A 26,969-nucleotide genomic window follows, 5' to 3' on the forward strand; every position below is an offset into this window, starting at 1 on the left:
GAAGAAGACAAAGAATCTGTGTTTTCATCATTTTGAAATGTGTGTCGCGTCTGCAGCCTTTAGCTTAAAATACATCTTGATTCGTTAGAGTCAGATGTCTGAGAGGACTTTATGCTTCTGTGTGATCTTTAATGCTTTTAGGTTACAAAGTCCCCTTTAAATAGCTGTTATATTGTGTGAGGATTTCTTTTGTAAGTAGAGAATAAAGCGCTCAAAGTTCAACCAGACTGACAATTAAAAGGACAGAAGCAGACGAGGTTACCAGTCATTGGTTAAAGAAAATGGAAGCTTTGTATCAAAATGTGTGCAGAGTTGAATAAGAACAGCTTCCTGTGTCAGAGTCAAATGTTTCACAATAATGCAGCTTATAACAAGCTGGAATATTAACAGGCAAAGTGGTGTTTTAGTTAAGTATAGAAATAAAGTGCTGCAGGACGACTTGTAGTCCGAACAGGAAGTTAGCGTCTCACTGGCTCCCTCCACAGGAAGCTAACGTCATTTTTCCATCTTATTTTGGATTATTTCAGAAAATAAGCTTTGACGTTTATGATACTTTTACACATTGTCTTCACAAATGAACACTGTTATCATTTTTTAAGCGGTAGAAGTCAAACGCTAACGTTCGGCTTCAACCCGCGGTCACGTGACTTCATGTTGAAACCACGAAGCTAAAGGAGGACCAGGCTGCGGTCGAATAGTCTGACTCAGAAGTATCTCAGCGGCCGCCGTGATAAGAGCTGCTTGAATTCTCTAAATGCTCAGGAAAGGTGCTTCAACGCTTCCTGTATTAGCTCCTTTAGGAAACACTGGACCTTCCTTTACCAAAGGATAGAAGATAACTCCAGTGACGTCCGCTGTCGCATCATAAATACATAACTTAGTGAAAGTGTAGTCGGAAACACCAGTCGGTTGTCTTTTCCTAACTCCTCGTGAACTCTCCTTCACATCTTTCCTTGACCCCGTGACGTTTTCCATAGAGGTCAAGAAGAAAACGTTGAAACGTCTTCAGCTTGTGTTCACCACAGACTTTATATCAGGAGACTGCAGAGGGCCCAAAGAAAAATGGCTTCCCAGACTGTTAACAGCCCAGTAGCACCGCTGTGGTTCAATAATGATCGAGGGTTACTTGTGCTTTTCTAAACTGGAAAACAAATTAAAAGTTAAAAGTTCCAACAGTATTCTCTTCTGTCATGCAACACTGTGGGGACATCGAGTGAGCGGAGGTTTGAATCATTTAATTCTTCTTCTTTTGGGGCCAAAACTATTTAAGAAGTAATACATTCAGTGTCTGAATCATCATGTTTTTATCTGTTAAAATATTTATTATTGAATAAAAGAAGAAAAAGTTGATTATGTGGATGAAATGAATAACTTGAAATAAACTCACTGCGGTTTTAGACGTTGAAAAGTTGTGAAGATACACTGTCAACTAAAGTAAAGAGATATTTAATCCAGAGGAGTCGACCTTTAAGCTAAAGGTCAGTGAAGCTCAGAGTCCTCTGACATTTAAAGCTCACTAAGCTGCTGTTGTGCTGCTACTCTTCTTCTTCTTCTTCTTCTTCTTCTTCTTCTTCAGAAACAGAAAATACTGGATCAAAACTCCCTTTAAAATAACAGTTGGTAGTAAATAAAGCACGCTGTCCAAAGCTCTGTTGTAAACATTCGCTGCAAGATCTTTTTTTAACCTAAATAGACATGTTTTATTTTGAAAAAGCAAGCTTCAGTAGGAAATATAGAAAGTAGTTCCTCTATTGTCACAGCAGCAGACTGCTGGCAGCTTCACGTGCAAACAAATGTGGTTAAAATACTGAGAGTTTCCCAAAAGAGCTCTCGTGTTACACAAGCCTTCAGTCACTGTTGTTGCAGGTTTTTGTTGCAGGTTTTTCACTAAATGAGTGAAGGGGCTTGTCCTGTTCAGGACTCAACTTTGCCAGTTTCCACAGCTGACACCTGACACTGCCTCACCCATCTACAAATACACACACACACACACACGCACACGCACACACACACACACGCGCGCACACAAATAGCTCCCCTTGGCCTGCAGTCATGGCTCTGGGCATGAAAAGGACGCGGCTGTTAATGAGGACGCTCACTCGCCGCCTGTCCGCTCTGCTGCTCGCCCAGGAGGGACCGAAGAGAACCAGCAACCAGCATGTCGGACCAGTCGGCGTTCGACACGGACGTATGGACCCTGACCCGGTTCGTCATCGAGACCGGCCGCCAGGCTAAGGGGGCGACCGGCGAGCTGACCCAGCTCATCAACGCCATCCTGACCGCCATCAAAGCCATTTCTTCTGCTGTGCGCAAGGCCGGCCTGAACCACCTGTGAGTAAAAGGCTTAATAATGGGAACCATTGACATGCACCAGTGCATTACTGACTGTGATACATATCCGTGATCAAGCAAAGACTCACGTGCAGACGTGATCTTTAGTAAACTACTTGTGCTGGCTTGCGTCCCTCGGCGAAGAGGTCAGGGGTCAAGATCAGCTGCAGAACAGCTGGTAGGAAGTTAGATTTAGGAGCCAGAGAGAGATTCAAGGGGCCGAGACAGAAGGCGCTGATATGACTGATGTATTGTTCTGTGTGTTCTGTAGAAGTCACGCTGCTGCATTGGGAGCGAAGACTAGAGAGCTTTGTGAGATTTTAGGTGCATTTCAACACTCTAATGTGAGAAAAAAAGAGAGATTTGTGCAGCTTTTCTAGCGAGATAAGCAGTTGTATTGTAAATATATATAATAATATATAATTAAATACAAATAAAAAAGCTTGTTGAGAGGGAAACACAGCCTGTAACAATCCTTAAAGACCATTAAGTACCTTCAAACTTAATAAACTTTATTTATATAGCACGTTTCAAAACAAAGATTACGCGTGCTATACTAGCATGAATTGATATTTTACCAATTGTTAGCCGATATTCATGCAGTAATACTGAAAATGGAATCACTTTACTTCAGGTCTCTCTAAATAGCATTTACAAGAGGTATGCAGACATTCAATACAATCGTTTATTACATATTATTATGTAGTTAGTTCTACGCTCATGGAGGAATATTTTTAAGTGTTTTATGACATTGTTCTTCATCATCTGCAGCCTTTATGATGCCCGAGGAGCTACAAACACTAAACACTTATATCTAAGATAATGGCGCCACACATGAGCATCACAACATTATGTTGTCAAATATGTTATATGTTGAATCGTAACGCCAGATTCTTGCCAGTAGACAGCCTCACTACATCTGCTCACAGCGACCTCACAGTGTGTTTTACAGACTTGTTCCATATGAAGGAGAAGTACTGAAGCTGCTCACAGAGAATGAATCATTATGCAGTGAATTTGCCACACGTTGAGATGATGTAACCAAAAGACAAACCAACATTGTTTGAAACTGAGTGACGATAATTGATGATCACAAGCCGACTGGATGCATCTTTTCCGTGTGACTGCTTCGTCTTTGTTGAGGAGCCGAATCTCTTTTTCTTGCACCAGTTTTATTCGAGCGAGTTGTTCCTCAGAAGAGGTGAAAATAAGTATTCAGATCCTTTTACTGAAGTAAAAGCACTAATACCACTCTGTGGAAATACTCATTCAAAATGTTACTGAAGTAAAAGTATCAGTTTCACTATTATGATGTTTATGGATTGATATTCCTGCTGCAATAATGTGTATGTAGCATTTTAACTCCTTTATATCGAGTTGGCTGCTTTAATCTGCAGCAATGCATCATATTCCCAGTGGCGGGCCGTGGATTTTATACCTGGGCCTTCAGTGCTGTTCTCCACTTCTAATAACCTCATTATGACGTCACAGCTACGGGTTATTATTTGTTTCGTGTAAAAGCCGCATATTCACATAACACTGCAACATTTGACAAATGAAATAAAATGTGCAGATACAAGACTACGAGCATGACGGGACGCTGCGTCATTAACGGACAATATAGTCCAAATCAATGTAACACAATGACAAACTCACAAGAGCAGTCGCATATATTCATATGACAACAAAGCAACAAATCAATCCAGCAGACCTGCAGCGGATCCACATTCCACCACACGAGCACGAGCCATTCAAATACTATTCATAAAAACGACAAATGAACAGTAGAGGTAAACAAACGAAGTTCACTTACCAAATGCTGTCTATGCTGACAAAGAGTTTAATCCCAGTACATCAGTTCCAGTAAGAAGTCCAACCGGATCCGCCGCCGGTCGGTTGTCCGTGGTCCGCCGCTGTTCGGTCGTCGTCTTCGACCGACGTTCGGTTGTCTTCCGCTGCCGGTCGCTTGTCCGTCTTCCGCGGCCGGTCGGTGGTCCGTTTTCGACCGCGTTCGGTGGTCGTCTTCGGCCGTGGACCGGCGAAGGGCGGGCCGCGGTTGTGAGTTGTAGATCCACTCGAGTCTCTCCAAAAGTACCGACGCTCAGTTAAAATGAAACACATTCCCAGCCATAACATGTGCAACGCTTCTGACCCTGCATACAAATCCTTTTCCTGGCTGGTCAGGGCTGCTAGCTGTGGGGTGTTTCTTACTATGTCCAGTTTGTTCAGAAATGTCCTTCTTGAGAAAAGCGTTCCCAGTAACTCCGCCACTAAATCCGTTTCTCCTCCTTCCGCCATTTCATATTAAGAAAACAAAGCTAGGTAAAATGTCTTTCAAATATTTCCACTTGAACTCTGTCTGCTACAAAGCTCTGCTAGCAATCATGTTTCGCGGGCACATAGTCACGTGCCCGCCCACTGACCAATCACAGCACACTGGCAGAGAGGCATCTGGACTCTGAGCTGACGTAACTAGGCCTGCAAACTGCTCTGGTGGGGCCATGAATCCCAAACTAAAGATCTGATTGGTTGAATCAACAATATCGTCCCCATTCAATTTAAACTGCACATGGCAGCACTGGGTGAGTCTGCAGGCTGGGGCCTCTCTTCTTACTAGAGACACAGAGGTGAAATCTGATTGGATAAAAGCTCTACTTAAAACAAGCTGCACTGGAAACAGAGCAACTGAGGAGCACAGTAGCTGTGCAATGAGAAAATAAGATAATAGGAAAAATATTTTTATAAATTATAATACATATAAGAAAAAATTAAATGTATTTAAGAAAAAATATTAAATTATAAAATAGCTATAACTTTGTGATTCTGTTTAGGCCAGCAGAGAAGGCTTTGCAGGCCCTGACGGCCCGCCACTGCATATTCCATAAGATCATCATCATGTGTAATTTTCAGCTCTGTGACGATGCATTTTCCAGCTGATCCAAGAGGCTTTTTAAATAGTTTATTTATTTTAAGAAGTAGAAGGATTTTCTCAGCACACGACGCAACACTTCATCCTTCAGTTCATCACAAACATCAACACATCTGGATTATTTTTACTGGACAGAAAGGGGATGAAAATACTATTACGTTACACCACTGTGTGAGACTTAAGCTTAGCTGGCTTAGCTGGTTGGCTGATTGATTGATTGATTGGTTGATTGGTTGATTGGTTGGTTGGTTGATTGGTTGATTGGTTGGTTGGTTGATTGGTTGATTGATTGGTTGGTTGGTTGGTTGGTTGGTTGGTTGATTGATTGGCTGATTGATTGGTTGGTTGGTTGGTTGGTTGGTTGATTGGTTGATTGGTTGATTTTTTGATTGATTGATTGGTTGGTCCACACAGGCAGGGCTTGGCGGGCTCCGTGAACGTGACGGGGGACGATGTGAAGAAGCTGGATGTTCTGTCTAACGACCTGGTGATCAACATGCTGCAGGCCTCCTACGGTACCTGCTGCATGGTGTCTGAGGAGAACAAGGACATCATCATCACGCCCAAAGACAAGAGGGTGAGTGGACACGACGACACCGCGCCGTGATGGGTAAACTCAGGACTTATCGTTTGAACCTGCATTAGATAGGAAATTAGTGAAGGAACCTCATAATTCACAATAAGATATATTTTTATTAAAAGGACAGAACAATGTACGAAGATGATGTATGATACAGGAAGAAAGAAATTTGCATATTAAAGCATCAAATTCCTGAAAACCTGCAATACAAAAAAATGTAACCCTCTTACCTGGAGTGTGTCTAATAACAGTTTGGGACGATCTCTTATGAATAAAAGCTAAACAAACTTTAGATTGGACCGTTTTTTGTAATAGTTAATAATAGTGTTGAGTTTGTTTGTCACAGGGGAAGTACGTGGTGTGTTTTGACCCTCTGGACGGATCCAGTAACATCGACTGCTTGGCTTCTATCGGCACCATATTTGCCATCTACAAACGGGTGAGTCTCTGTGTAGATTTATCGGTCGTTTAAAAGGAGGTTAAAGGTCATGAGGATCCTTCCAGACATATACATGATAAGATAAATCATGTATTGTTCTAGTAAAAGATGTAAAACTGATGATCTGATTCTCATTATCGTTGTGAATATTCTGTCATCTGAATGTATTTAGTTCACTAAGAAGGATTTATTACATTTCATGCAATTTTAGAAGGATGAATACGTCAAATAATAATAAATAGAATAAGTTAAGGGCATCAAGGTCCAACACATATTCTACTTAAATATACAAATATAATACATACATGTACATAAATATATACAAATATTCTTTTAAATAAAATAAATAATGATAATGAAATATATTTGACATCAGTAGGCTCTTCACATTTTATGAAAGTTGAGTATGTCAGTCTGAGAATAGTTTTATGTGTTACATAAAAGGATATTTACAGCATTGCAGTAACACTCTGCAGACACAAGGGGGCACTGCTGTCCAGCTGATCTGAGTTTCATCTTAACTGCACGTGAAGTCAGTCACTCAAGTACTAGCAGGATTTACAGTCTATTGTTTTGGATCAGCAAGCAGAGAAACCATGCAAGAAACATACAAATATAGACGTACTGACCCAGAGCACATTTAGAAAACGTGGCCCCGTTTATCTCCCTCACTGTTGCTGTTTAAACCTTTTTTTGCTGTAAATATTTTAGTATACAGTCCTTAAAGCCGACTCTTCTATATTTGTGGTACCTGGGGAAGTGAAGGACTGCAGGAAACATGTGTTCATGTGTTCATGTGTTCATGTGTTCATGTGTTCATGTGTTCATGTGTTCAGGAGTCGGAGGGGGAGCCCACAGAGAAAGACGCTCTGCAGCCGGGACACAACATCGTGTGCGCGGGCTACGCTCTGTACGGCAGCGCCACCCTGGTGGCCCTCAGCACCGGGGCCGGCCTCAACTTCTTCATGTTGGACCCCGTGAGTACTTCACTGCTAGCGGACGCCTCCTCGGGGTTTCTCTGCCGTCTCCTTCTCATCATTAGTGTCTCTTGATGTCACTGTTTATACGCTTTTATGGCCCCATAGCTGCTTTTATTTGAGAAAACACACTTTTATCCTGTCAATCATTCCTCCACGCTGCACACACATAAACACACATAAAGCCTTTTTTATTGAGCACTTGTCTCGTATAAATCCTTAAAGAAGTCCAGCATGACTATAAAGACAAACACGTTTTTTGTGTGTATGTATTGGAGGTTGTTTTGAATATCAATATCATTTTATTTAAACATCTTTTCATTATGTTAAAGAGGCAATCCTTCAAGATCTGACTCCTGGCTGACTGTGCTTAGAGTTTAGCGGTCTGGAGGCTTTTATTCATCTTTTTCTTTATTTCTGCAGAAAAACTGCACAATCAAAACTAGTTGCATAAATATCGTGATGCATGAGCTTCACGGTTTCAGAATTGTGTGCATAGTTCCACTTTCTGTGTGCATCAAATGGAGAAAATGTTTTCTCAGTTTGTAATACTGCAAATCCATAAATATTGCAGTACTTTCATCAGTGGCTATCCGCGTCATATCCTGCATCTTGTTCCAGATAAAGATTTACCTTTTTTCTGTTTATTATTTGGCTCAGAGGTAACAGCCGAGGCAGCTTTAGTTATTATGGGATGAAAAGGTTCAAAGCATGTTTGTAAGTAATCTTGTTGTTGAAACCAGAGTGTTGTTCTGTTTCCAAGCATGAAATCCACCAACACGAGAAGTCCTCAGGCCTAAAGTCAGTTATAATATGTTTTATAATACAGAACGTGTATTTTGCAGACTTCTCTCTGGCATTTTTTAATGGACTGTCTTCTCTCCATAAGTATATTTAAGTTATTATAAAATGTTTGCTTTCCACCTCAACATAACGTTCTTGTTCTTCAGGCCATCGGCGAGTTCATCCTGACTGAGAAGAACGTGAAGATCAAGCCGAAGGGGAAGATCTACAGTCTTAACGAGGGATACGCAAAGTACTTACACCCGTCCATCAACGAGTACCTCAAGCACAAGAAGTACCCGGAGGTGAGAGCATCACAAACCGCTTCAGTTTGAGCCAAAGTTTTGACATTAATCAGCTCTACTTTGTGGTTTTGAATCTGATAACTTTTACCAAACATGTACAATAGAGACACACACACACACACACACACACACACACACACACACACACACACACACACACACACCTCAACTTGAGGCAGGATGTCAAACAACACACTCGTCACGTGAAGCCTGACGAAGTGTTTCCTCTGATCGAATGACTTCACGTGAGGACTTTTGGTCGGCGGCACACAAAAAGCAGGTTGTTTTTCAAAGGTGTATCAACAGATTGGAGTTCTTAAAATGTTTCTCAAGAGCAGAAATAATGTACATTTATGTTACGATGCAAAAAAAAAGAAATCTATTACATTCTTCTTTTGACAAATTGTCCTTTTCAGCTTAAAAAAGGAATTTGCTTTTCACATTGGTTCATTTTATTGTGAAAAGTGAAATAATAATTTGCCTTTTCAACAAAACTCAAGTTAAAATCTGGTTGGCCGGCTCTCTGTTAATACAGGCAATGACAGAACTCTGCTTTTTCCTTTATTTCCTTTCATTTATTTCATTGTATTTATTTTTATTCCATTGCATCCATAATTGTTGAGGTAACACTGCAGGTACAGTGGTCGATGTGTTTGGGTTGGAGAGGGGAGAAGAAGCATCTCCTCCGAGTTGTGTGTTTTCTGTGTCGTGTATTAAATCTAGTTGGCAGATAGTTCGCTGCAGCTCAAACAGACTGAGCGACAACCGATTCTTTGCATTTTAACTGTTGTTTTTACACATTTATTCTAAATTAAAGTGGCAGAAAGTCATGATAGCTGACAAAGAGCAACTTCAGAGGCAGAATGTGGCTTTATTTTACATATCTAGTCAATTTAAAAGACTTTCTAGATGACATTTGAACCTTGTGACTATGAGGTAAAAGTAAAAGATGCTTCGTGCAGTCGGGTACCACAGACAGAGAGGCCGAACAGTAACCATCCTGACCCACGGACATGTGATCCGTCAGTGGAGCGTGACACTTGTGTTCAGACAGCATGAAGCCCGGTCAGCTGAGCTGCAGGATGGCGACACAGTTTACTGCAGGAAAACATCGTGTTCCTCAGGAAACACTGATCTCCAGACTCAGCACTTCTGCAGCCACAAACCTGGCGTGCAAAGTTCATCCGGTCATCAGAGCACTTTTATGAAAGGACAAGTCAGCTTGAATGTCCGTCCCTGAGGCTTCTTCTTCACAACAGTTGCCCCAAAATCGGGCATTTCTTTTTTTTCTATACATTTTTTATCATTCAAACCGACTTGTTTTAGAGGAAAAACCCACTTAGAGTCGGTATTTGGAGTCTTAAACACGGCCTGTAAGCTCTGAAAGGTTAGTTTGAGTGCTGCAGCTGTAAACACCTTGAATCCACATCAGTGATTCCAACAACGTAATGGAAAATAAAGTCAATAAAAGTATCAAAACATCAACACAAAACAGATATTTCAATCCACTCTTGCAGCAATAAACCACTTCTCCTCCGTCCAGTTTACTCCGTATGCGTCAAACACTTCCACTGATATCGACGGCTGTTTGTACTTTTCTTGCTCGCAGCTGCGTTTGCTCACGTCGGAGCAGCTTTCACGTTTTTCTGCGCCACATGTCTGGAAATACAACTTGAGGTCGGCTCCAACTTTCAGTTCTCTTAGATTTAAAACTTTTCTTTTTCTGTTTTCATCATTTGGGACTATTTGTTAATATCTTAAACTGCACTTTAAGTGTAATTTAATTTTACTCTTTGAAATCCTATTTTGTCTTTTTATATCCTGCTTTTAAAGAAATCTTTTGTGTCTTATATAACTTGCTTTTTAAGGCATTAAAGATGTTCGCAGTCATGTTTCCTTAAAGACCTGCTTCATCTTACCAGTTTTATCTTCCTGTGATAGATTGTAATGTTGTGTTTTAGGCATGGAAACAGAGAATGTGTTGACTATTATCTTCTACTACACTCATCGTCATGTGACACTTTACTCAAGCATCATGACGCTGCACAACTCAGCGGTAAACCACACTGTTACTCACTGTGTGTGTCCAAATAGCAGAAACTTGTCTCACAGGTCTGAACTGGGAACGTAAAATGTTGGAGTTTGAATCTAGTTTAAAGATGATTTCCTTTCTTCTTTTTTTAAATATCTGCAGCGTTGGTATCAAATCCTCTCTGCTCTTTTTTAAAACAGGTGTTCTCCAAACAAAACTCTCACCGCCTGCTGAATTACTTTCTCAATGAAAGTGTGGAAAATCAGGAAACACAGATAATAACTGATCTTTTTTACTATTAGAGAAATATTTTCATTACTTCCTAAACCATCTAACAGAGACACAACATCAAAGTAAAATCTGAGTATTTTGTATAAAAAAAAAGTACTATGTGTGTTCAATTTGGAGCCAAAAAGCCTTTTAACACTGGATGGTTGTCTAATCAATAGTTCTTCTGTCGTCAGCGCTCATAAACTTTGTGAGGTATTTTTAAGGTAATTTTTTAATACACAACTTTCTCACTTCTCCGTCTACTCTCTGCATTCTCTTCTCCTTTATTTTAGGACGTTTCCCGCTGTCTGAACTGCTGCCAGCTGGATGTGTTTTCTCACAGTGTGTAGTGTGGGAGGGTCTGTTTTCTTTGTGAAATGCTCTGCACAAACACTTTGGCACCACTCCCTCATGATGACTGGGATGTGACTCAGCGAGCACATGACATGTGCATCACGTTGTGCCGGTCAGCACACGAAGCTCATTTTCGGGGGTAACTGCTCTCAGATTCTGCTTTCAGAGTAAAGTTTAGTTTAGAGAACTCGTTTTAGGAGTGGAGTTTGGTGCGTCGAGCGTTAAAGTGTGGGAGGAAAAACGGTGAAATGAAGTAAAGAAGCTCTTTAAATCAGGAAAGATCCACAAGCACAACTTGTTTTTGTCGGGTTTGTGTAACGCAGCAGGATTAATGTGTGTTGCAGCTGCTGCAGACGGAGTTTGACCCGTCTGTTGTTTGCTGTTCAGCTTTTCATCGTCGGCCGGTCAGACTGACTCATGATCTGCTGCAACTTTGAAATAACTGACCTGTTTATATATTACCCTTCTTTTTTTTACTATACTGGATTAAAATGTATGCAGGACAACACAAATATGTAGTAAATGTACTATATTTGGTGAATTGTAGTCGGCAGGCCGGGAGGAGACCAGGTCGGAGCACGGGCACACACGCACACACACACGCACACACGCACACACACATACACAGACAGGACAAGCAGGGGGCACGGCCTCTCTAACAAAGTGTTACTGTACTTAACTCTCAGTAAATAATCAATGTTAACAATTTGATATTCAAGGAGGGATTTGGTAATCCATCCTTAAATTTGTTGGCACCAAACATCCTGAGCCAAATTGCAAAAAGTGGTAGCAGTCAAAGTCTATTCTGAATCCAAAGTTACAGGTCAGATATGCTACTGGTTTACACCACAAGGAGCTTGGTGCGAGTATCTCACCACAGCATCCTACATCGGACACACCGGAAGCTTGAAGTGAGCTCTGAGGCAGCCCGGCGCACAGACTTCCTGCCTCTCAGGTAGCACTGAAGACTGGCCGACCAGCTCCGCTGACGGCAGAGCGCTGCTGAGTCTTCCCCACAGTGCAAACGCTCACCGGCAGCTTTGCTTCCCGAGAAGCCAGGGCTACTACCCAGAATGCAGTTGTTATCATATACTGCAGGACGCTCCCCAAACAGCTCAACACTGAGCATGAATCCGCTAACATGAAAGGGTAACACCCGACTGTAGTAGGTTGAAAAGCCTCAGCCAATTAGCCGGATGATAGACCTTCACGTCAACAGGGAGCCCCCCCAGGAAGCCTGACCACAGTCCAATAAAATACAACTTTACTATAAATTATGAGCTGTGGTTTTACCTCAGAGCCTCAGCCTCAGAGCTGTCCGGCTGTCCTCTGTGGAGTTTTGGAAGACACTGAGGTTAATTTGCACAAGCACCTGACTTTATACATAAGATGACACGTCAACATTCTAATTTATTCGAGTCAGAGAACAGTGCGTGTTCCATCCAGCATTCTATTCTATTCTCAAGGGTCAGATAATGTCTCCTTCTATGAATTCACTAATTGCTAGTCCAGCGTTCACCATGTTTTCCATGGCACAGTTATGACCCATTAGCAGTAATGAAATAACACTTTATATTACAAAAAAAAGAGTGTCTATTGCTTTGCAGAGTCACAAGTCACAACAATAAATTAACTCCACACATTCTCCTTTTAAAAGATTACCCAATTTACATTTTACTACTGTGATTTTTTTACACATTTTCTTCAAGGTACTATCCTATGACTTTTTTTTGACACGATATAGGCCTACTATGACTTTATTCAACATGCTATACTATGACTTTATTCAACATGCTATACTATGACTTTATTCAACATGCTATACTGTGACTTATTTATGACTTTATTCGACATGCTAAAGCTAAACTATGACTTTTTTAGCTTGTGAAGTAATTCATAGTATTTTGCTAGCTACAACGTTAGCGAGCGAGCAGGCTAAGGTTAGCCAGCTAGCTGTAATTTAGCTTCGCTGCATGGATTTGGCGTTGGCTGCTTGGTAATGTCAGCTGAAGTTATTTCAAACGACAAGCAAGACAATTCATCAGCCACATGGATGAATTAGCAGACAGTATCTACTCAAGACAGTATTTTGCTATGTTAGCTAAACACTGTTGGCGCTGTAAGGGAGCTGAAGCACGGATAAGTAAGATGGCGCCGTGCTAAGTGGCAGCCTGTTGCAGCAGCTCTCCGTTTAACAAATTTCCCCTGAAAGATGAAGAACGTATATATCTATCTATCTATCTATCTATCTATCTATCTATAAACGTCACATCCTTTTGGATTTTACCGGCAAAACCATCCCAAGTCCTTCACACAGAAATCAAATAATACATCTTAATTGTTACAAATAGAACCTTAAGTACAATATCTGAGTACTTCTTCCACCATTGGAATTATGGAAGACTTAAAATGAAGTCGTCATGGACCATCAAAAATCATTCAACAAATGTGAGATATATACGCCACTGTTCAAACACATTGTTCACTACACTAATATTTAAATGTACCATTACTCCCTACAGGATGGCAGCGCTCCCTACGGAGCTCGTTATGTGGGCTCTATGGTGTCAGACGTTCACCGCACCATCGCCTACGGAGGGATCTTCCTGTACCCCGCCAACGAGAAGAGCCCCAAGGGAAAGGTAACCGCCGACCTCTGCAAAGCCACGTTACCACCGCCGCCACAGTTGTCAGATTAAAACACAAAAGCATTTTGGATTGACCCAACAATGAAGAGTTCTGCTGTCGACTCAAAAAATCATTCAAACTTGGGAGTCCAGATAGACAGTCTGATTATAAAGCTCCACAGCCCGAAGCACCTCCCAGATTTAACTGACACTCACACCCTCAAAGACAAACTGTACTTGGGACGTTTGTAACCTGAGGCTGGGGGGGGGGGGGGTTCTCCTCATGTGATAAATTAAGCTCAGAGAAAGTCAAGGCTGGTCATAAAAGATAAACAACAACCCCTTTTCTTCCAGTCAGCTGTGATCCATTTATCCTGAACCTAATGTCTTTATTTACATTCGTAACAGCAGGAGGTTAAGTGTGGTGGATTCTTTGCCCTCAATGATCCTGAAAACATTACAGCACACAGGTTGTCACGCTGACCTTAACTGACCTTTAACTGTACGTGTGACATACTGGACATCTATTTATAAAGCACATTATAAAAACAGTGGCAATCTTTAGTTTCCTTGTTTCATCAGTTTTAAATAAAATACATTTGAATAAACAGGTACAAACATCTATTTCCACCTCTGTTAAAGCCCAATGAAGTTAAAGAGTAATTGCACATTATAACGTGTTTTTAGGTAATTAACTAAAATATATGACTGTGTACTGTATGTACTGTGATGAAACACATCAATGCTGGTGTTAATTCTTTTTTTTATCTGCATTTCATGGTTGAAAATGGCTCAAACGGCCATTTACTGTTTTAAATCAGTCCTAATGTTTCAAGGCCAAATCTGAGATAGAGTCAATAGTTTGGAACTAATCTACGTCATGAAATAACGGAAATGTTAACGCCTTCTAATTAAACGCCCCTCCTCGCCTCCCGCTTTTTTTTTTTTTTGCAATCACTGTGTAGCATTACAATCACAGCACAGCTCATTTAGCGGCTAGCTAGTTAGCTAGCTAACGTTAGCTTGCTAATCCCACGTCACGTAACTATTTCGTCATATGAAAGAGGACGTGGTTTCATCTCTCAGCCACTTGCCCGCTTATTTTAAATAAAATTTCAAAATGGTGCAGTGGGTCGACAGACCAGAGGATAAAGTTACACTTTAAGTACGACTCTGCAAGGATCTTTACTTGTACTTTTACACTGTAGTATTGCTTTAGTTGAGTAAAAGATCCGAGTACTTCCTCCACCACTGCCTCTATAGAGGTATATTCACCTGTTAGCGGCTACATCAAAGTCTGATAACATTTAATGACTTTGACAAAAATGTATAACATTTACTTTTTACAAAGCACTTTAAAGAGTAAACTGCTATTCTTAAACTTTGCTTACAATGCGTTTGACTGCAAAATTGTCTCCCTCAAAGCTGCGGTTGTTGTACGAGTGCAACCCCATCGCCTTCCTCATCGAGCAGGCGGGAGGCATCGCCTCCACCGGCACCCAGCGGGTCCTGGACGTCCAGCCCGAGAGCATCCACCAGCGGGTGCCCTTCGTGGTCGGCTCCCCCGATGACGTCAACGAGTTCCTGACCTTTGTCAAGAAGCACCAGTAACCTAACGTGTTTCTATGAGAGGCCAGACTTTTGTTTCGATCACTGTTTTGCAATTTACTATAAAAATGTTTGAGTTGTCATATGTCTTGACGGATCATAGAAAAATATTTTTGTATAATAATATCAAATACAACAATATTTTTGTATGGTTGCAGAAAATGAAAAATTGTTACTTTATGAGGTTTTAATTTGTGGTCATCAGATGTGTGTCCTCTACAGCGTTTCTTACATTTCAGCTTGTCCTTGTATCTCGACATTTAAGTCATTAAACTAAAAGATTTTCAAAACAAATGATTATTGTTTTGTTCTGCCAAATGTTTTTAAAGTTAAAAAAATGTTTCTCAGTTTGTGCAACATCCTGAAATTTTAACACGTTCACTCATTTCACCAACATTTTCTCAGCTGATGCAACTTTCAGGTCACAATCTGATTTATTTCACCTTTTATGAAGCAATGCTCCAGAAGACTCCACCATTTCCTCTACAAATTAGAAAATTCTAGATATTTTACATATTTTTTGCAGCAATTTTGGCATCAAGCTAGTGTACGATATGCAGTATCAAAAATAATTAAATTATAAAATTACATTATTTTAAGTATCTCTACTGTGTCAGAGAAATACAGTAACTTATTGTATTAAAAATGTAGAGTCATTTGTCAGCTTTAAACAGTGAATTACTGTGAAAATAAACACTTGACAGTTGGGATCATGGGAGCAAGTGTTATGAATCCCAGAATGCATTGCTTTCACAGCAACATACAGAATAGGCATAATACAGTAGCTCGCCGTTAGAATTTAACTGTAAATTTACATCAAAGTGTTGTTTTTAAAGCTTCTAAAACCCAAGAATTCAAAGAGAAATGCCCACAGACATGACCTCAGTGTTTCTAATTAAATCAGAATATTGTTTCTGTAAATGTCGTTTTCCAGCTTTGAACACAAATAAATGAATTTCCATTCACCTCCATTGTTTTGGAGCAGCGTCAGAAATCTCAAAACGTTGTATTATAAAACCAAAACTATCTGGTTAGCTGGACGCCACCAGAGGGTAAGTGAGACAATATGCTTTTGAGATTAGCTGAACTGGCCCTTTAATCACTCTCGCTCCCTCTTGTCCTTTATTTTTAGGTTACACAACAACAGTCTTACAGCCGCTCTCACTGTTTGTTCTGCGTATCAGTCTGGACTGAACTCAGAGGTGAAGTAAATATGTTACAGAATCACACACACACACACACACACACACACACACACACACACACACTCTCTCCTTTACCCTGAACGGCTTTACTGTTAAGACACTCGTAATACTGGGATTCGGGTCAGTCAGCAGTCACATCTGACCTAAAGTAACAAAAGAAGAAAGCTTAATTAAGGCTTAATTAAGCTTTCTTCCGTTGTTACTTTAGGTTAACAGTTTTGGACAAAGTATTCAAATCTCTTATTTAAGTAAAAGTAGCAATACTCCAGTGTAAAAGTCCTGCATACAAAATGTTACTTCAGTAAAAAAGTATCAACAGCAAAAAATATACTTAAAGTACCAAAGGTACTCAATTTCCAGGATGGATAATTTCAGTAAAGAATATTCTCTGGATTATAATTATTGAGGCATTAATGTGTAAAGCTGGAGCACATTGTATTTACTTTACTGCTGGATGGGGATCAACCATATCTTTACCTCCAATAAAACATAATTTACAAGTTGATTATATTTAGTTTTATTTATCTGCAACGTAACTTAAGTTATCATATAAATGCAGTGGAACAAAAAGCACAATATTTGCCTCTGAATTGTACTGGAGTACAAGTATAAAGTAGCAGAAAATGAAGATACTCAAGTGAAGTACAAACTGTACGCAAATACATAACTGAATCAAACTTTTGGTACAAACATTTAAAAAGAAATACCCCGAACATGCATGTTTGACATTTCAACCAATGTTAAGAAAAGCACAAATCTAATTTTTACAAAATTACCAGATTGTAATATCGGAGGTCTTTGTTTTTGTACATGAATGAACAGGATTGTTCTTAGGAGTACATTGTTTGCATCTTGCAATATGATAAAACCCCCAAAAAGGAAATTCATTTGAGAGAAAACTAATAATTCCTTGTTGTCGGTGCTCGGGCCCTAAATATACGACAATCAGACAAAACAAGACATTAAAGGAAGTTACCTCAGACATTTTAAAGACATGATCAGTTTATATTAACCTTCATTTACTCAGTTATCTTTAGTTGCAGTCCTAGTCATCACCTCACGGCTTTAGCTCTCGTGTAACACACTTCTCCCCTGCAGCGAAGGGCCGACTCGGTTTCCTTATGAATCAACCGCATTGTTAAAGAATCAATAATCCCATCAGATCCCAGTACCAGAGCTCAGCGAGCAGCTTTCACATGAAATCATGTGACTCAAGTCTTTGGTCTGCATATCAAACCAGCAACAGCTGAAGCCTCATTTAGTGCTCTGAATACCAACATTAACCACATTTACTACTTTTTAAAGATAACAGCAGGTCCAGAGATGACTCTGTGGTCCAGTCTGTTGATTTATAGCTGCTGAAAATATTGTGTAAAAACAGATCAAACACGTGAAGAAGCTTTAAAAAGTCCAAACAACCCAAAGTTAGTGTTTCACAACTTTAATTGATCACAGAAAAAGTAGAAATCAAGAATCATTTACAATGACCGAAGCAAGTTAAATTATCACTTACCAAGTAGGATACGCATATTTACAAAGAATAAAACACGAGACTAAAATGTTTTCAGACAAAATAAAAAGTGGCATAAAAACCAGCCAAACACAAAATGGCGACATTTCCCTAAAAACAGTGTTTCTCCTCATAAAACATCGTACAATCACCCGCCGACGTCGTCGCTCTGACTGAAGCCTCGTCCGTCGCTTTCAGCCAAACTATTGCAATTATTTATACCTAAAAAGTGGAGCTGTGCAAACGTTAGACGAGAGGATAACTGGCTGCTGTCGCAATTCCACAGTGGTTCTTTCTGTCTTTAGCCATCAAGATGTAGCCGTTGTCGCCCCACTTTTCACTCCAGCTGCAAGAAGACAAAGAAGACAAAGAATTACAACCTGCAGTCGAGCAGAGAAGTTTAATTAACAGCCCGACGAGCTCGCCGGAGCTCATTTGTAGGATGTGCTTCAGCCTGAAATAAGAAAATGCAGCAGACTGTAATATTCTCCACTGTGTTTCCACCGACCTGTTCTTTACGATCCAGTATTTTTTCCCGTCCACATCTTCTCCCTCGAAGCCGTAACCCACCACCAGCACGCCGTGGTCCAGCTCCTCGCTGCTGCACTCCGCATCGAAGTAGATTCCTAAAATACAACAAAAAAACCCAGTCAGCTACATATAAACACAAAATAAATCTTTTTAAAAAAAACAGATACTCGCAAAGAGAAATGAAGTGTGTTGAACTGACCTGACTGGTAGAACTGGAAGGACTCGTGACCGGCGTCGATGGCGACAGAAACGGGTCCCACGGCGGCGACGGCCTTCATCAGAGCGTGCTCCTTACCGCTCGGGACGTCCACGAACCCCGTGTCGTTGGCAGAGTTGTACTCGGGGTCGTATTTACACGGCAGGGTGTCCTGGAGGAGGAGGAGGAGAAGAAGAGGAGGAGGAGGGTGAGTGGGACAGACCCGAACCCAACATATTCTGATTAAAGGATCATTAAGTTATAAAAAGACACTCACGGTTCCAGTGTAGGGGTAGGCGGCCTCAGAGTCCAGGCCCTGGTTGTCCTGGACGTACTGGAAGGCCTGGTCCATCAGGCCGCCGTTGCAGCCCTCGTTGCCCTCGGGTCGGGAGCAGTCCACCAGGTTCTGCTCGCTCAGAGACACCAGCTTGCCCGACTTCCTGAAGTGCTGACCCTCCAGAGCTCCGGTGGTGCTGAAGGCCCAGCAGGAACCACACTGACCCTGAGAGACAGACAGACAGAGATTTATACCGTTTCATGTTCTTGTGTCACTTTCTGACGTCGGCCATTTTGTTGCTATTGTTAAATAGACTTAAAGAAGTTTAGAGCTCTTTATACGTCAGAGCAATAGTTTTATTTCCTCCTAATTGTTGTTCTTGTTGCATCTTTTTATTGCACTTTATCTCCCCGACTATAGAAATCCCTTTGCATCTATAAATAAGATATTGCAAGTTTGCTCCACAGCGACCTGGTCGAACTGGTTTCCTCTTACAGGCTGTTAATGCCACTGAACAGGCTGTACATTCTGGACGGAGGAGGAGTGTGTGTGTGTGTGTGAAGCTAGATAACAAAAACAACCTGCGCGCAGCCATCTTATCTCTCTGTTCAAGCAAAGCGTTTACGTTGGTGGACAGAGTGTCCTCGCTGTTTCATGTGCAACTGTTCAAAGTTGCAGCAGTTGAGCAATCGTGTTTACCGAACGTCTCCAACAGCTGTTACTGGGTCATGTATCTCCTGCAATGATGTCATAGCTGTTAGAATAAGAGCTCGTGGTGACGTATGGCGTTTAAGGACCACAAAGATAGCTAAACCGTAACCTACAAAAGCTGTTTATTAACCAACTCTTTGCTTTAACCCCTAGACTAGGCCTGCAGGAGACCTCGCGCCCAAATGTACCGCTAAACAGAGAAGACACGTAGATTTTATTTTACAGATTTAAGAAGATTGACTTCGCGCCTACACTTCCCTTCAGCCGTTTACAAAAGGAAACCTGTAAACTTAGCTTGATAACGGTTAGCTAGCGTTAGCTACAGTTCATCCGATATGTTCTTCCCACGTGTTTCTAATGAAACAGCTGCGGAGCTGGTTCGCCCTGCAAAACCACATCTATCCGGGTGAAATACAAACTTTTTAGGAACTAAAGTCACCAGGTGAGTTTGTCTGAGAGTCCCGAAGCTACACGAGACATAAAAACAAAAATAAAATAAGGAAAACCGTTTCTTACCTGGTCCTTAACGGGAGTGACGAAGCCCTTCTCCCTATAGTCCACAGAGCGCGGGGCCTCCAGGAAGTTGGGCTCCATGAACAGGGACCCCCGGACCTTCCTCTGTGCTTTGAGCTTGTAGCCGTTCATGAGCTGCCTGAACTCCTCGTTAGTCTGTGGAAAGACAACGTTCGGTCAGTTAAAGAGTTAAAGATGAACGACGACTGTGGTTTATGATTATAAACGTCTCCTCTAGTGTTTCGGCTGCAGACCTCAATGGATTGTTAGTTAATCGGAGCTTGACGTACAATTCAATACTGAAGTAGCTACATTTTCAATTGTTGCCACTTTTAGTTTTCTCCAACTTTAGGTGCAACACTTTGTCGTCATGTGACCGTGTCCCACACCACATCCCATCTGTTTTTGTTGTGTTTACCTACATTTGTGTACATTTAATATGTTTATGACTGACCAAAAATCTATTTACTGCTTCATCTATGTGTAATTTTAGGAGTTTTCTTTGCTTCATTTGGCTTCCAGACCTTCACAAAGAACCCTGATAGGTGTGTGTGTGTGTGTGTGTGTGTTGAAACAGCGTTCCTCACCATGTCCCCGAAGTGGTTCATGCCCAGGCGGTAGGAGTGTGAGCCCATTGAGTGCTCCAGGTTGTGCATCTCGATCTTCTTCAGGTTCTTCTCCCACACCATTCTCCTCCAGCCCTCCTCCTTCTGCAAAACAACAAACAACAACATTCAGATATTTCCCCCCAGACTGGAGCAGTTTGCTTTTTTGTGGGGGGGAGGGGGGACAATTGCTCACCTCATGATATTTCCTGCTGTGCCAGCTCTTCCACAGGTCCCAGTGGTCATCCAGCTGTGCGTCCAGGCTGGGGGCCGAGAGGGCTGCTCCAAGGCACACGGTCAACACGGCTAGAAGAGGCAGCATTGTAGCTTTCTACTGGAACAAAAACAAACAAAGTCAGGACTCAATTTCCCAAGAAGCACCGAGGGAGGCCCGAGGCCCTGACCTGACTCCCATTAAAAAATAAGACTTCCATTACAAAAGCCATATCTTAGGAAAAGCGTCACGTCGTGCAGGTTTTCCATCGAAATTCCCTCTCCTAACACGTTTCCCCATCGTGATGCTCTTCATGCATTCTGTAGGACAGTCTGTTCTTTCCCGTGACTCATCAAGAAATCCGCATTAAAGCTGCAATGCACATTCCCGACAGACACAGCAGTCATTTCCCGACTACCGACCCTGATTCAGTTAAATAACCACTATAAAACCACACGAGGCAGATTATTATACGATACTGGGTGAATAACCGGTTGTTTCGGGGCTGTTTTTCCCCCCAGCAAGTTAGGTTGCAGAAACGGATCCCAACAACAACACCCCGGACCTGTGTTTGTTTTGTTCGCAGTCACGGGATCTGCGGCGGCGGCGGCGAGCCAAGAAACCACCCGGCGGCCCTCACATCGAAATTACGACTAGGAAAACGAAAAGAAAACTGAAACTTCCGAGTAAAAGGGCGGTCAGATAGCGGTCCCTTTTCCACCGAATCCACCGCTGCTAGATGTTTAATTTAAGCCGAAGGAAAGTACCGATCAATGGCCGATGTAAGCTACAGAGAGGTAGACAAAGACAAAGGCAGCCGAATGAAACTGGACGGTAAATACTGCCAGATAACAACTAAAAAATGTAGTTTTCTTACTAAAAAAAGACACTAAAATTAGATATAAGCTTAAATTAGCTTTTTTTTTAACACTGGTGTTAAATCTGGGTTGATAACGAAAACCAATCCCTTTGAAACAAATACTCTTCAGTGTTTTTGTCTTGTATGCAATTTTTTTTTTTTCCGACAAAAGAAAGCAAGTACAACAACATAAAATGTAAAACTTACTGTTATTCTCTTCACAGTCACAGTCGAAGTAGAAACTGGCCTCTTAGCGAGGTACACAAAGTTTTATAAAGGGCCTGACTGGCAGCTGAAAAAACGTCCCACCGAGCTCTCTGATTGGTCCGCTCCTTGTTTATCGCCCCTCACGGTCCCTCCCCCCCTCCCCCCCAGACGGTGACGTCATCGCCGCACGTGATTCCTTCCATCTGGAATGGTTTTCGAGGAGAGAGAGGACAGGGTGTCTCTCTCTTTTCCTGCAGGATTGTTGCAGTTCACCAAAACTTTGTTGTTTGCTTGAACCGGTTTATTGATAAGGACCATTTAATTGATACTCACAATGACTTGTATTTAAAAGATAGGTCAAGTAAAGACCTTTTATTTGATCAAATTAACCTTCAGATTATCTGATGTAAGATACTACTTGTAATAGGTGTAACCGTATGTTGGTACTGGAAAATGGGCAGATAAACCCCTTTACTTCAACACTCAGTGTGTTCAAATGCATTGAAGTGATTGGGATAGTGTCGGCTTTCTGCAGTATTGGTTTCAGAGTAATCAGAGAAGGCAACAACAGACAACCTGCAGCAGTATTGCGTGACGATGGTTTCCTGAAAGACTTCTCACGTGTATTCATGTGCACGGGACAAGGATACAGGAAAAGTATTGCTGTGACAGCAGAAATAAAAGGAAATACCAATTAAATGTAATGCACATGCAAAATAATTCAATCCAAGTGTAAATGAGTCAGTTTCCACCCTTGAACATTTGACTATTATTCATATTTATACGCATTGTGCTCAAAAGTATGCACAGATTTACAGCGCATGTAAACGTGTTGCCATAACCTGGTTGCTCATGTGCATGTAAACACACTGATTAACTCACTGCTTGAGGGCTGCACATGTTACACAACAAACAAGCATTTCATTTAGGCAAACATCATTCAGGAAGTGGTGTTAAGGAGTCAGATAGTCAGCCTCTCTTTATCTTCAACTAGTGAACAAAATACTCAAGTTCCAACCAACAGCAGCACTTAAATGTTATCCTGCTACATTGTTGCTGAAAAGTACAAAGAGACGGCGACACATCACCTCAAACTTTGACCTGAGCAGCCTCTTAGTTTGATCACGCCTCAGACAAAGCTGTGATTTTTAAACCTGCCAGTGGAATTTAATTGATCCTCAAGTTTATATTCAATAAAGAATACATAAGATGACTCCCAGGGACTCGGTGGCACACAGTCTGAGTTATAAATGTCAAAGTTCATGTGATTGATAAGATTGTTGTTGATGTTTTTGGACGCTTCTTGATAGAGTCTGACATTAGTGGTTTAAAGTAACAAAGTACATTTACTAAAGTGCAATTTTGAGTTTTTAATTCAACTTGAATATTTATATTTTAAGCTACTTTATACTTCCACTGATGCACTATATTTAACTAACAGCTTTAGAAGTTCAGATTCAGTTCAGTTCTTTACTGAAGTAGAATGTGAAATACAAAAGTCTAAAAATACTCATTAAACAGAATATTATAGAATATCAGAGAATATTATATTAATCTGTTTTATCAGATTCATGTAAGAGCATTTTAATGTTTGTCAGTGTGGAGTAAATTTGAGATACTTTGTGTACTACTGGGTAGTACTCGTTTAAATATACTTTAAGAATATCGTATTTTATATTATACAGCTGTCAGATAAATGTAGTAAAGTAAGAGTATAAATGGCAGAGAATAGAAATACTCAAGTCAAGTACAGGTATGTCAAAATTGTACACAACAACAGTAGTTGAGTAAATGTACTTAGTTACATTCCACACCTGTAGATCTTATATACAAAAGAAAAAACAACAAATAAAGTATATTTTTTATAGATGTACCTAACAGTATATAAAGTGGTTTGAATTTGCACAACTTCACCTTTAAATCAATCCAATAAAGTCAGTAATAATAATCCATTAATAAAATATACATATAATAATATAACAGTGAAGAATTAGCTTTTTTGGCATTACAGTTACTTTGGTACTTTGAGTTTATTTTGCTGACAACACTTCTGTGTTTTTCCTGAGTTTAAAAATACTGAAATCAACCAATTTAATTACATTTTGAAAAATAAATGCATAAATGACTTAAATCACACAAACCTCATACTAGCAGCTAATACATGAAATGCTGCACAGTGTGACATGATTCATCATTATCTGTAATTGATGTAATGCGTCACGTCTTTGCGTTGTCACGCGCGGGATGCACGATGTTCCAAAATGTTTCCTCTGCATCATACTTTACAGTAAGCATAAATAAAGTTTGCTTGCATTTGCAGAAAGCAGACTGCGTCTTCAGCAGCTGATGTGTGACTGGATCATGTTGCTCAAGCAGAGCGACACATGACAATTGGTTGACTGAGCGCTTCCTGTACGAGGATGCATGTCTGGTCAGTAGGACTGGCAGAACGTAAATGTGCAAAAGGTTTGTCAGCAAAATGTATTTTTATGTCAAATTACTCAATGTAATAGAATTATTCGGTCAGTTTCACCGATGCATTCATCTTTAAACAGCAGATTTATGTTGCTGCCGGTTGAGGTGGAGCAAATCTTATGACCTGGGTTTATTTTTACAATTAAAACAAAACATTTTGTCGTCAAATTGTACTTTTTGTATATAAATCTGAACATCAAATTAACCATGGCTGTCAGATCAATTTAGAATGTTTTCCTCTGAAATGTTTTGAAGTCAGAGTACAAATTATTATAAGATGGACTGAAGTAGAAATACTTTACAATTGTGCAGTACTTGAGTAAATAGTTACTTCACACCAATGGTTGTCATGTTAAGTAAGTTTTTAAATACTGAGTCAAAGCCGGTAAATATGAAACCAGATGCAGCATGTTAGCTTAGCTTAGCATAAAGACTGGAAACAGGGGGAAACAGCTAGCCTGGCTTTGTCCAAATGGTTATCTGTTGATTGTAATCTGTAACTTGGCTGGTGGTGAACTTTGTAACATTTATACATTCTTTAGATTAGGACGCTGCGGTTGTCAGGCGCTGGTCTGACACAAAGATTAACAGGCCTGAACTGATGAACGCGTCTACAAGGTCACTGTTGTCGTTTTTTTTTCTATTATTGATCCCGGAATGTATTTGATGACGACGCTAAATAAGTGAAGAATAATCTTTGAAAGTCAATTTACAAAACAACATGGACGATAAGGAGTTAAAAGGACTGCTAATACTAACACAAGCTATTGATAGCGCCTCCCAGCTACAACCTAAAAATGATGACATGTATCAGTAATAATAACTAGTATTGTGATATATATAAACTTCAAACTATTAGCTGGAATTTGTTAGCCTCAGCTGTAGGCCTACCTTAGCTAACATAAGCTAATTCAGTTAAAGGCACTGCTTATGCTAATATAAGCTACTGTTAGCATCTCGCCCAGCTATATCATTAAAATGCTGCTTAAATGTTAATGCATCAGTTAGCCGTTAGCATGTTAACATTGCTCTCCTAAATACATCAATGCAACTTTGTGTTGTGCCATTTTGTATTTTAGGGTTCTAATGTCAGCTAATATCTAGGAACATAACGCTAGCATGTTAGCAACATAACTAAGTTGTGTAAAATTAGCCTGTTAATGTGCAAATATTATTATTAGTATTCACAGTACTAAGGAAGTATATCTTTAGGTTTCCAGTAAAAATCCTTCCTGTATTACCAGTAAGCTTCCTTATGTTGACAAGAATGAAACTCAACCTGTTTTCTATTTCTAAGAATAGTTTGCATCCCTCATGACATAACAGATGTTTAATCACAGGTACAAATGTATTTATGGTGTGTACTCTACATGTACTTTTACGTTTTTGGTGAAGTCTGCTTGTTGACAGTTGTGTGCATGCACCAAAGTGGCTTTATCTACATATTTCTTATCATTTCCACAATATCTTCAGTATTTACTGTACGCCTGGACTGCTGTTTGTGTTTGAGGGCAGAACTGATTCCAGGGAAACAGTTTGAAAATGAGGCCTCGTCTTGAAATTGTGATTAAAATGTGAGTTGTCGCAGTTAAGACGCATTTCCAGAGGATTTAGGAGAAACAATCAATGTTGTTTTCAGAGGTTAGTAGAGGTTAATGTCTTCATTTGATTTTGATATGTAAATTTCAGAATTTATGTACTTATTTAAGTTGATAACGCATCAAAACTTTATTACAAACAGCTAGAAACCACATTACAAAGTTTTAAATTAACCCCAGATCACTTTGAAGGTGTTTGAAGTTTGCAAACATATACTGTATATTTAAATCATGCTTCAAAAACAAAGACAAGAAATCATCAAATCTATTTTTAAATCCTGTTTTGCAAAATAAGCAGGACAGATTCAGATACACGTGACTTTTAAACGTCACACACTCTGCTCCCTTTATCTCTCTGAGCCTGTTCAAATATTTTTCAATGACAGTCGACGGCGTAAGCTGTCGGCAAGTTGAGACAAACCCCCGAGTCATGAGAGTGCGTGGGTGGAGGTGCAGCTCCACAATGAACCCAGAGACGTGTGAATAACAGCCTGGAATCTCGTCTGTCCCCGATTCACCAGAGCCATTTAAAGTCACACGCAGCGAGGACGTCCTTTAAACTAATACATCTTCTGATCTTGGTTGAGTTTGTTAAGTAACAAAAGTGCTTTACAGTCAAACAATTCTTTCTCTTTAATGTTAGATTCATGAATCTCAAGCGTAAACACACTCATTTCATAGTAAACTCTTGTTAATTTCAACCCAAATTACAATTGCAAATTCACTTTATGTAAACAATTATAAAACAAGATAAATCAAGGGATTCAAATCTTTATTTGAGGGCCAGAGTATTTTTTTCTTAAATGTGTAAAAAAAAAAAAAGTGTTGGACTG

General features: G+C 40.4%; 2 protein-coding genes across 4 annotated transcripts; one reads left to right on the forward strand and one right to left on the reverse strand.

Moving 5' to 3' along the window:
* Positions 1-2,070: 2,070 nt before the first annotated feature.
* fbp2 (fructose-1,6-bisphosphatase 2) lies at positions 2,071-15,529 on the forward strand. The gene is made up of 7 exons (XM_079161262.1): positions 2,071-2,331; positions 5,675-5,837; positions 6,187-6,279; positions 7,116-7,256; positions 8,207-8,344; positions 13,523-13,642; positions 15,053-15,529. The coding sequence occupies exons 1-7, from the start codon at positions 2,159-2,161 to the stop codon at positions 15,236-15,238; spliced, it is 1,014 nt and encodes a 337-aa protein (XP_079017388.1). The 5' UTR covers positions 2,071-2,158; the 3' UTR covers positions 15,239-15,529.
* A 2,336-nt stretch (positions 15,530-17,865) lies between these two features.
* ctsla (cathepsin La) lies at positions 17,866-22,183 on the reverse strand. 3 transcript variants are annotated; one of them, XM_079160673.1, is made up of 8 exons: positions 22,064-22,183; positions 20,980-21,117; positions 20,766-20,888; positions 20,182-20,334; positions 18,955-19,179; positions 18,681-18,849; positions 18,459-18,576; positions 17,866-18,296 (listed from the first exon to the last, which is right to left on the reverse strand). In XM_079160673.1, the coding sequence occupies exons 2-8, from the start codon at positions 21,103-21,105 to the stop codon at positions 18,197-18,199; spliced, it is 1,014 nt and encodes a 337-aa protein (XP_079016799.1). In that variant the 5' UTR covers positions 21,106-21,117; positions 22,064-22,183; the 3' UTR covers positions 17,866-18,196. The 3 variants fall into 3 exon arrangements, with proteins under 3 accessions (XP_079016799.1, XP_079016800.1, XP_079016798.1); XM_079160674.1 differs by having other exon boundaries at positions 20,980-21,114; positions 22,064-22,111; XM_079160672.1 differs by lacking the exon at positions 22,064-22,183 and adding an exon at positions 21,221-21,244 and having other exon boundaries at positions 20,980-21,114.
* Between the last annotated feature and the right edge of the window lie 4,786 nt (positions 22,184-26,969).

The sequence above is a fragment of the Pholis gunnellus genome, assembly GCF_910591455.1.
Source record: "Pholis gunnellus genome assembly, chromosome: 6".
NCBI lineage: Eukaryota > Metazoa > Chordata > Actinopteri > Perciformes > Pholidae > Pholis > Pholis gunnellus.